The sequence below is a fragment of the Sardina pilchardus genome, chromosome 19 (assembly GCF_963854185.1).
Source record: "Sardina pilchardus chromosome 19, fSarPil1.1, whole genome shotgun sequence".
Taxonomy (NCBI): Eukaryota; Metazoa; Chordata; class Actinopteri; order Clupeiformes; family Clupeidae; genus Sardina; species Sardina pilchardus.
The window spans coordinates 19,926,596-19,938,055 of NC_085012.1; the positions used below are offsets into that span (position 1 = coordinate 19,926,596).

Consider the following 11,460-nt stretch of genomic DNA (forward strand, 5'->3'; position numbering starts at 1 on the left):
GGCCAACATGTTTGTTTTCTCTTTAACAGTTCCGTTTGAATGATTGTGCGTCAACATTTAATCTGAATCTGATTTTGTGTCAACATTTCACCTTCCGTCCAGCTCCTGGCTAGTGCCTACCGCTTCTCAAATGAGACGTGGTCTGGCAACCGGACGTTCATTTGAAAAAATGTCCAGATCTGTTTATTGGGCGCCACGGATGTCTATCAAATGCGTCTGTGCATAGCTCATCATGGCCTTGCTTTCCCCCCTGTTCTGCGACTGGTCCCCTATCTCAGTCAAAGATTAGGGCGTGAATGAAATCACCACGCAAGGCAGGATGGGAACACCCAGGCTAGCTCCCTGTGTGATCGCTTTGCAGAAAACTCAACGCAAACAGAAAAATGTTTGTAAACACTTGGAGCGTTCACCTCTGCGGATTTGAACGAGAAGTGGACATACTGTACCTCTTGCCAATTTCCCTCTGCTCTTAATTGCAGAGGCCTCTGTATAACTCTGGCCACTTTGCTGCTGCATCACCGTCCAAGAAAAAAAGAGACTGCCATGCATTAGCCATGTGCATCCTGAATATCAGCATGGCATTTTCTGCATTAAAATGTCTTTTTTTTTTCATGTGTGGGCTGATGTATCATATACCCGAGGGGACATCTCAGTGTGAGCATTGGCAGTTTTCAAGTTATATCCCCCTTACAGAATTGTTTTCTTGTCGCGCAGAAGTGTCCGACCCACCCCATTCTGGTGCTGTTGTTCTAGACGTGCCCCTGGATGTTTGGAACCATTCTTCTCGACAGTGCTACTGCGAAAGTGCACTGAATTGTGTGTGAGGTTTGTTTTTTCACCACAGGGAGGAAGCCTTCAGTCACAGGAACGTCGGTGTATGTTATTCTGTGCCTGTGAACATGCCTTCAACTCTTCCTAATGCATATCTGAAGCCTCTCTGGGGTCCATTATCGGGTCACGACATGGGGCCCAGATCTAAGTCCAGAGATTGTTTCCTCCCTGGTGGAGCCATTTTGCCCATATCAGGCCTCTTTGTTCCTGGTCACAGCTGTGTGCTGGGCCTCTGTCGTCCTCAGCTGCAGCTGGAGTCCTGTCACAAAAAAGAAAGCGCCGAGTAACGGTTAAGGGAAGTTATGCAATAGCCGAGCTTGATCATGCAACATGACACTTTTTCTTTCTTTCTTTCTGGTACCACATGAGTGAGTGCCCACACTTGCGTTGCGGAGAGATTGATGTTCTTATTTACAGTCTCCATGGAAAACTCCAGAATACACCATAGTGTTGAGTGAAGGATACAGCATTGGGAATAGGTTTAGGATCGGGAGTGACACTGACAGCTTTATATCATAAACAAACAATCTTTAGGGCAAACAGAACCTTCCCAAAGAGATATCATCAGACTTTGTCTCCTTTGAACTTCACTTTTAGGCATGGTTGAACTATTAAGCTCAGCATTTTTTTTTCTGTCTTCTTCAAAAATGTGAATTTGAAACAGATATTTAAAGAATTGGACCAGGCAGGGCCAATGTAATCTGAATAGCAACTAGGAAATGCGAGAGATGGGAAATGCATGGCCCATATATCCACCGAGGGATTCCCTGTGCTGGGTGTTGTTTAGGGAAGAAGTCCTAGTGAACGCACCACCAGTTGAGTACACCATGTACTGGTGTCACCACCCCTCAGCACAACGCAGAGAAACCCATAAAACATTCTGCTGCTGCTGCTGCTGCACTGGACCCTAATCTGGACACTTTAACCCTTTCCACACACATGGTTGCTGTGTGTGTGTGTGTGTGTGTGTGTGTGTGTGTGTGTGTGTGTGTGTGTGTGTGTGTGTGTGTGTGTGTGTGTGTGTGTGTGTGTGTGTGTGTGTGTGTGTGTGTGTGTGTGTGTGTGTGTGTGTGTGTGTGTGTGTGTGTGTGTGTGTGTGTGTGTATGAGTGTGTATGTGTGTGAGAGAGAAAGAGAGTGTATGGGTGTGAGAGAGAGGAGAGAGAGAGAGAGAGAGAGAGAGTGTGTGTGTGTGTAGAGTGTGTTTATAGAGGTGTATGTGCATGAATGTGTTGAAGCATCTTGAAGCGACAGGCCACAGCACTGCCAGCAACCTTATCCCAGTTTGTCTGTGCAGCTTTGTCTCAGCTGTTGTGGGTTATTTTCAGAGGTGGACAAAGAGCAGCGGCGTGGTTCACATACCGGCCGTGGCAGCCAAGCCAGGGCGAGAGGACATACACACGCAACGGCTCCCCACACATCCCCTTACCCATGTGGCGGTGATGGGGTACGCAAAAAAACATTACTGCATTTCACTTATACAGTAATGCGGGTGCATGTGGTGATGGGGAAATTGTGCTGTACTGGAAGGGCACTGTTAGAATGGCTGGGGAACTTTATTCAAATGTACATAATTGAATGGAATTCTTTCTTGGTTGTGATATGTTTTCATAACTGCTTAGGCTATACATGTAATGAAGAAGTTTGCAAAATATATTTGCAAGGAAAATATGTTTGTTCATAGCTATTTTCGGTTAGTTGTTTGTGTCTCTCTCTTTTTTTCAGATCACACATCAGATCAATTTAGCCAACCATAGGTCATTTTGAATGCTTTGAGGTCTTGGCAAGATTTTTTATCAGTTTGGTTAAGCCATTCCAGTGCATAATTTTTTTTTACAATTTTGGTTAAACCTTGAGGGCATGTTTGTGCCAAACCCAGAAGTGAGGATTCCATGTAATCTGTAAGAGACTCTCTTGGACGTTAAATTGAAATCAAAAGTCAACCTTTTCAGCAAAGTGTCTTGTTTTTAGACCAGAATATTTCACCATAATAGTTACTTTACATATTTACGAAACACAAAGCACTACCGTATCACAAAACATTGCAATGTTATCATTTATGTTGGCAGAGTACAATCCAATACATGAGAATCAGTATGCTTTAAATGCTCTTTTTCTGTGCTTCCACTATAGTACTAAAAATATAGAAGATATGAATGTACAGTACAAACACCAGTTGCGTTTAATCATGATCTTGCAGTGATGCACCTCCATCAAACAGTCGGTTGTATAATAAGAATACAAATCGGGTGGTGAAAAACAAAAACAAAAACTATGCTAGAACAACACAGCACTGATGCAAACGATGACAGTATTTCATACCCTTTTTCTTACTTAAGACTCACCGGAGAGTAAAAGGTGGGTGTTTTGGGGGAGGTGTGTGTGTGTGTGTGTGTGTGTGTGTGTGTGTTTTTGTGAGGGGGGGCTTTTCTATTTCTGGCTATAGGGCAATTATGAGGTGAAAGAAAGCACACTGTAGACCTAGCTGAATCAGGAGTGTAAAATGAAGTTCCATTCGGAACAGCCTATAAAGCACACACTCCCAACGCTTTTCACACGCCGTAAGCACATGTCAAGGGTGAGCAATTAGACCTTGGGAAAGGGCACGCTGCACAGAAAGAAAGGGAATATGAGGAACATGGGAAATCTTAGCTGGTAAAGAATCAGACTGATGTTCAGGGGGTTTAAATGACCAGTAGGTTATGTTATATATGTTGGTTTTAGAAATGTTTGAGTCGCTGTGTTGCTTGTACATGAATGTGTTGGGAAATGTAATTAATGTAAGCAATCCAGTAATATCCATGTGGCTGTGGACTGGTGTCTGTCATGCTACTGTTGCTGTATATAACATGGCCAACAGGGGGCAGCATAGGACAGAATGTTCAATCTGTATTTTATGATCTCTGGATTTTGGTCAGGTATCAGTCATCTCTCAGTCCCATTTATGCAATAATAGTGAAATCTAACATTTGAATGCAAACATAGTCTTACATAGCTTTTTAAATAGAATAGGATAGAATAGAATATATATTATATTTTAATGTTATGTCATATGGCAAAGATCAGTAAGGGAAACATGTATGCTACAGAGGCCGTACGAAACACACTTAACACATCCTCTTAAGTCAGTGCCCCTCTTATAACTAGGAAGTAGGAACTTTAAAGTATATACTGTAGGTTACTGGCAGATTGATGTATGTTTTCATCGCATGCCATCCCAATGTGGCTGATGTGTTTACAATATGTGGTAGGCCTACTAATGCCAGCCATGATACCACATACTGCTGTGGTTTCCTACCTTTGTTTTTCCACTGTATCCCCTTGCTAGTTGACTGAAAACCAAACTCCCCTTCACTTGTCAGTTATGTTTTCATAAGACCAATCCCATTTGCTCAACATCAGCGCTGTGTACTTCTGCTCAGTATTTTGTGTGTGTTTCACCATGCCATTTGTATTCTTATTCTCATTTTGTTTGAGGAAGGTGCATCATGACTAAACAGAGCTGGTGTTGGTCTTTCTCAGGAGGTTAACTGGTCAGCCAGTGTGTCCGGAATGGATGAGTGGCCTTGCGCCAGCTGGGCAGAGGGGAACCTGAGATGTCTGATGCACTGTGTGTGTGGTGAGTCAGTTAACCTTAAACAGAACTGAGGTGGCTCCTGAGGCAGATGGCAAGCCTTTTGCAATACCCAAACACCTAATGACTCACCGTATGTGTTCCCCTTATGTAGACACTTATCCTGAATTAGACAAAGCTACTGCAGATGAAGCATGTTTTTTTCTCGTCACTGCTTGAGCTCCTTGAGAACCAAAACTAGTGAGTTTGAGAAGCTATAGAGACCATGCTACATTCTCAAGTCTGTCGGGCCATAGGAACAGTACGTATCTCTGAAGGATGTATTGTCATGGTGACGGATTTCACAAGATTTGAGAACGGTGACGGTGGAGCAGCTGTCACCGTGACGACGTGGTGGAATGCTAGTCTCTTCTCTGAGGAATGAGCGACCCCTCCCTCCTCCCCCTCCCCTGCGTCCTTTGGCCCTCCACAGATACGTTTGACTTGTCCGTCGAGGCCCCTCTGCGGCTAGTCCGGCTGCTACTTTACCATACGCCGTAAAAGAGTTTGGTAAACAAACGGATAGTGAAGAATTTCTAATTGTAAACTCGTACTCACGGAAACAAAGGCCTTGCCCCAGACCCCAGTGGGCAGGGTTTGACGTGGTTGATCTCCACTATACTGTGGAATTTCCTTGTAAAAGCTGCTAAAGGAACATCTCATCTCCTAAAGCTTCTGTGGCTGTAAAGTCTCACATCAAACTCACTGCACTATGAGTCTGTTATGGAAGCTGGCCAGAATAACAGTTTATATGGAGAACATTGTGTAGGTTGTCTGTAAATGAAGGTCCACTGTTATTCTAAACATTTCACAAAGTCACAACTTGATCATGTAGACTAAAAACACTTTATTAACCAGTAATGAATGGAAATATTTATTCATAATCACATTAAACTTACATGACATTACATGACATTAATACATACACTACATTTGACACAGTTCTGATCAATTTGATAAAGTAGAACAAATCTTCAAAACATTTATGCCTACATACGTATGATAGGCTTTGCATGAAAATGAGATAAAATTAGATAAAACTTTGTCTATTTGTTACAGTGTAGAGATGCGATAGAAAATCATCAAAATGTTAAATACAGTTACTCTTGTTTGTTATTGTTGACACCGTGTACTCCTGACCCAAAAGGCCATAAAGTCAGCACCATCCTATCCATGTTTCTTTATCACTTCAAACCAAGTCAGAGGTGTGTACACACACACAGACATACACACACACAGAGAGAGACGCAAACACGAACAGAACTCCACACACACACACACACACACATACACATGCACCAACAGAACTTACACACATTAAACAGGAACTCACACACGTCCCATGTCTGACTAGCCTGCTAAAAGCTAGTAGGCTTTTGGTCTCCCACGGCGACCACCCAGGTGAATCCCGGACTGTTTGCCTGGAGATGCATCAGTGTTGTTTACAGACACCCCGCGCCTGTCCTGGGGGTTAAAGCTGTTCCCGGCAGACCTGGCTAAGCTCCGTGGCTAAGCTCGCTGGCAGGCGGATCCGACGTTCTGCATCCTGGATGTTCCAAGGCGTTAAGCCCAGACCATGGAGACTGCTCACGTCAACACGGACCGATTCTCATCTCAAGTCAACCGGCATGACCGCAGCCATCAAAGACGCAATGCAGTGATTTAGAGATTGGGGAGATTGTGGTGTTGGAGAAACAGATTTTTTGGTACAGGATTGTTGGACACGTGTTTTTGGGGCACAAATCATTTTATGACCAAGGCAACCAAACACGGCTCGTTTGGTTTATTTGCTTTTCTTAAATCATGTCAACCAGCCGGCGAGCTAGCCAATCACGAAGTCAGCATGGATAGTTCAAGCTGTCCAAGGAAGTGTTTTCAAAACTGTTATTGAACAATGTGGATAGATGTTCTATGAATGTATGTATGTGTGTGTGTGTGTGTGTGTGTGTGTTTGTGTGAGTGAGAAAGAGAGAGAGAGAGAGAGAGAAAGAGAGAGAGAGAGAGAGAGGGTGTATTGTTGTATCTGCATGTGTAGATAATCATTTAACGTCATGGAAAATTTCATACAGAAATGTTCAACGCACACACTTACAAAATCACAAATATTGTCCTCTATATCTAGTGTCATAGATAATGTGCAGATGCAGATCACACCCCTGCATAAGTACCGTTGTAAGTGAACGCCTCATCAGTCACGCAGTGTCCGATTACCTCTGGAGTCCATCTCTGGATCTTTGGCTTGCCCTCTTTCCCGGGCCGGACTATTATCGTGCTGTGAGACGAGAGTGATGGGTCCTCGTCGAAGAAGTTGAAGGGCCGCAGGAAGAAGCCCACAGCGTTGCCGGGCGTTGCCGTGTTTGGAATGTCTTCTGAATGAGGGACGTGCAGGAAACCTACGGTCACCCAGGCAACAAGATCCTGAAAACAATAAATGACCACAAAGTTCAAATACAGGACATGACTTGCAGTGGTATGATACTCCATAAGTTGTATCTCACGTGATGAAAAGTTTAAGGAACAGGCCAAGATTCATGCAGCAGGTCCACTTTTCCAGAAACATAAATATAAGCATCAGCGTTCTGTTTGGCTTTTTAATAGTTACATTCCTGCATGAAGCATTACCTGATGGTAGCCAGGCAAACTACTGTAGGCCTATGCAAGAGGCCAGTTTTTGTTTGGGGTTGTTCAAAGTTCTTTGGGCCTACGTGTAGTAATTATAGTGATGGGTTGATGTTTGTGTCCTTACTTGTTGGGTGATGTTTTCATTATTGCGGATGTAGTCCTCAAAAGACACGAGAGGCTCCCACGGGTTGTTCTGGGTGTACATGCTACTGCTGGTAGCCTCACTGTCCTTGTGCCGGGTCACTGCCAGAGGATATCTGTTTAGAAACACGGCAGACACAGCTGCTTTATAAAGAAATCGGTGATATGGTGTGTATTTTAGCACTTACCCGTAATTTCCCGACTATTAGCCGCGGCTTATACATTGATTTAGCAAAATTTCTTCAGCTTTTGTTTCTTTTAACTTGCATAAAACAGTGTCCTGCGGCTTATATGTATTATATATGTATAAAAGGCTCTCAAGATCCTCTAAATTCAGCACGCAGTTCATTTCCTCAATGAGGACTCATTTAATGCGTCAACTGACTAATTCACAAATACTGTACATGCTGGGGACAAAAAAAGTGTGAATTTGCACAAAACTTGGTCAGTTTGTGACTTGATTTGTAGAGGAAATGCAGGTTGAGGAAAGAAACATCTCTGAAACATGACTGCTAACGGAAGACCAGCTAATCCTCCCTCGCTTTCTCTTGTGCTTGTCCTCTTTGCTCTCTTCACTGACCCTGGATCAGCTTATACAAGACTGATAGCAGTGCTGAATAAAAGCTAAAGCTTACTATACTGTAATTTCCCTACCACCAGCCGCAGCTTACACTGTACATTGATTTTTGCAAAATTTCTTTGGTTATGAGGTTAATACACTAGGACAGTTAATATGGTATTGATTTGGTTTTGTTTCTTTTTCCCTCCATAAAACACTGTCTCACTCTCGCGGCTTATACACAACGCGGCACAGGAAATTACTGTAATTGTTTTCAAGGAATTCAGAGCCCCATCTCTTCTCCAGAGAGTGCATGGCTTGCCTGTCCTAAGTGCATCAGTATGTATGTTCTCTTGGGTCAGATATCACTTCTGCACTTCTGCTTTCTGTTATCATCTGAACTGGTGTGTTGTGCTGTTGTTTTGGCACTACTTCTTATGGCTACACTATCTGACCTCAGCACGTTATCTCGACTGTACAATCTGGCCACAGCCTGTTGCAGTTGTGCTATCACATGTTGTTTTGACACCAACAGTCTGGCCGCAGCATGTTGGTGTAAAGGTATCGTGAATTATGGGTTGTGTCTTTGAGACTTAATGGGATTGAGGGTACTTTCCTCTGAAAACACAACTGGTCAAACGTCTTGCAACTTTTGTTTTCTGCAGTAATCTGCACTGCTCTGGCAGCCTGCACAGGATGTCAGGTCGGTCTCCTATCTGTAACAAATATCTGTATGGTTCCAGCTGAAATATATCATCATTGACAACATAGATTTAACATACATAGTATTTTAACATACATCTGACCCCACATGACCATAAATAGTTCCAGATTCTAATATCTGTGTTCAATGGTCTGTGTTTCAACTTGTGCGTTCTGAATTCTATTTTCTGACCTCTGTGTTCTTAGGTTCTGTGTTCAGACCTCTGTGTTCTTACTAGGTTCTATGTTCTGGGCCTCACCTTGCCCAGCTGATACCATTCTCCTCCTGCCAGCCCTTGGGCAGCACACTGTGGGCGTGGGAGTTGAACTGGATGCGGTAGCCCTTTTTGTGTCCCCAACGGTTCTCCTGGGTAGGGTTGTAGAAGTGCAGGTAGCGGGGGAACTTCTTCCCAAAGCGGAATGCTGCACTTCGCTCCGTCTCGTGTTGCGTCTTGGCGAGGAGGGACTGCTGTATGGTGTGTCCAGGACTCCAGGGATTCGACACGTTAACAAACTTCAACTCCATGGACTCAAAGCTGTTTTCCCGCCCTGTTTTTAGGAATCACGTTGAAAAGTTGTAGCGTTTTAAGGACCAGCAGAGGGTAGAGAATATCAATGGTAGTAAAGTACAGCAAATGTCTCAATGTAATGTTTTCAACATTTCAAAACAGCCTCGAAACAGTGTTCTCAATGCAATGCAACAGGGAGCAATGCAATTTGTTTTCAACATTTCAAAACAAGCTTAAAAACAGTTTTCATTGTGTTTACGATGCAATCTGTTTTCAACGTAAAAGTCCATAAATCAAAGTGCACTGCACAAAGCAGGCATAGATTGAAATTGTAACTATGGTAACGCAGCACAGACACAGACAGCTGTTTCTGTTTAATTTAGTGCTGTGTCTGGGGCTCTGAGTCATACAGCATAAGAGGGGGTAGTAAATATATAGGGGATCACATGAAGTCCCCACATGCAGCAGTAAGGCAAATGACTGCAGTTCCACAGTACACTTTAGTAATCACAATACTCACAGTTCTCTCTGCTGGACTTTCTCACACACTTTACCTTCACAGTTCTTGTACACATGCACACAATTTATTTTGTTTTACTTGTCAAAATGTTAACTTGACGCATACCATTTGTTTTTACATATTCAATATAAAGTCATTATATGTCTGTCAATGCTTATTATCAACACCAGGCATATTCGGGTTATAAAACTCAAATGAGTGAAATCTCCTGTATGCTTGCTGTATACAGTGAAAGAAAAGTGTAGAAAGGTTTGAATAAAACCACAATTGAACTCACCAGCAACATCCAGGTCTACTTTGTAGTGGATGAGGTGGGTGTGCAGGTTGCCTAGCACATAGCTGTAGACCTTGGTGCCGTAGTTGAGCCCGTTGGGCGTGAAAAAGGTGGCGTGGATGTACCCGGTGGCACTGACCCTGGCTTCCATCACTCCGTTCTGGTAGAAGTGGAAGTCCCAGATGTAGTCATAATTGTAAACAGTCGAGGTAGTTCTAAGCACTAGGACATGGTTCTCCAGGCCGGCGAAGAAATTGTACCCTCCCTTGAAGTCCGCGTTGAAGTGTCTCCTCAGGGGCATAGCCGTGGTCATTTCGAAGATGCACAGGGCATTGCGGTAGCGCACCGGCTTGTCTGTGTCGTAGTAGTGGTACATATCCCGGAAAGTGGCAATCTCGGGGCAGTCTATGCCAGGGGCCAGCTCGTAGTCGGACGTGCCCATGGCCCACCCGGCGTCGATGTACTTGGTCTGCATGGCGGCGGGAGTGTCGCCCGAGTAGAAGGCGATGGCTTCCTGCAGGCTGACCTCGTAGGCCACCCTCTCGCCGTTGAAGCGCAGGTCGAAGATCTGGAGACCTGCGGAGGAGCGCACGCGGAAGGCAAACGACCAGCCGGCGTACTCCACGAAGTTGCCGTCCACGTGGTAGCGTGGCCCCTGTGGCTCCACTAGTTTGGGCCCGTGGATGTGTGTGGGCGTGTTGGAGGGGCCCCGCGGGATGAAGGTCGAGTAGAGGTCAGACGGATCGTGTTCGGGCAGCCTGTGCTTTTTGATGGTGCCCTGGTCGTACTTCTCCATCAACTCCTCGACGCTGTCGAAGTACTGCCCGTTGTACCACACCTTCTCCACGGTCCACTTTTCGGGGTCCAGGTCCTTGTGGTTGATGAGCAACTCGAAGCCCACCGGATGAATGAAGTAGCCCTCCACGAACTTCTGCAGCATGATCCACGTCCGCCTCTCGCCCGGAGCCAGTCCTCGGGGAGCGATGTCCGAGAAGGTCAAGCAGCGGTCGCCGCAGTTGGTGAATCCCGCGAACCCCGTGCTCTCGTGCAGCAGCCTGCGAGCCTTCTGCTCCACTCTCTCCAGCACCTTGACGAGGTGGTGGTACTCCGTCATCGAGATGGGCCGCGACTCGAAGAGGATCGGCCGACCGCCTTTGAACGTCTTGACCTCGTAGGTCTTGGGAAAGGGCAGCGGGCTGACGATGTACTCCGTGACGTTGGGCTGGGCTTGGTTCCCGAACTGCACCACCACGCGTGCCTGCCTCTGAGGCTTGGCGTGGCCTCGGTCCAACGCTCGGAGGGCCTCGTGTTTGCGCGGCACGTGCAGCTCTATCAGCAGGATGCTGTTTTTCTTTAAGACCGTCCCCTTTGCCGAGGTGAGCCCCAACTCCCTCTGCGCATGCAGGTAGTCCCGGACGGCTTTCAACTCACGTGGGGTGAGGTCGGCGAACATGGAGGCTCCGTGGTGGGCCCACTCTCGCTCCCTGGAGGCTGATGCTGATGCTGCCAGGAAGCAGATGAGAAACCCCCAGCACAACCACATGCTTGCACCTGAGGAGAAGATAGGAGAGACGTATGATGAGCAGCCTGAAAGCATTCTCAGACCTTAAAACTCCAGAGCTCATATCTCAGTGCTCTTGTAACTTTCATAACCCCACCCCAACACACCACATACACACAAAAAGAACAT

At 45.4% G+C, this 11,460-nt stretch overlaps 1 protein-coding gene across 1 annotated transcript; it reads right to left on the minus strand.

The window, feature by feature from the left end:
- Positions 1-6,427: 6,427 nt before the first annotated feature.
- Positions 6,428-11,238, minus strand: aoc1 (amine oxidase copper containing 1). The gene is made up of 4 exons (XM_062521320.1): positions 9,774-11,238; positions 8,728-9,016; positions 7,190-7,322; positions 6,428-6,861 (listed from the first exon to the last, which is right to left on the minus strand). Exons 1-4 carry the CDS (start codon positions 11,221-11,223, stop codon positions 6,592-6,594), a joined length of 2,142 nt encoding a protein of 713 aa, XP_062377304.1. The 5' UTR covers positions 11,224-11,238; the 3' UTR covers positions 6,428-6,591.
- Between the last annotated feature and the right edge of the window lie 222 nt (positions 11,239-11,460).

Coding starts and splice junctions, on each gene's coding strand:
- aoc1 (XM_062521320.1), bottom strand. CDS start 11,223: ATGTTCGCCGACCTCACCCCACGTGAGTTGAAAGCCGTCCGGGACTAC. Junction 9,017..9,773: donor AGTAGACCTGGATGTTGCTG/GTGAGTTCAATT, acceptor TCCTAAAAACAG/GGCGGGAAAACAGCTTTGAG. Junction 7,323..8,727: donor AATGGTATCAGCTGGGCAAG/GTGAGGCCCAGA, acceptor GTTTCTAAACAG/ATATCCTCTGGCAGTGACCC.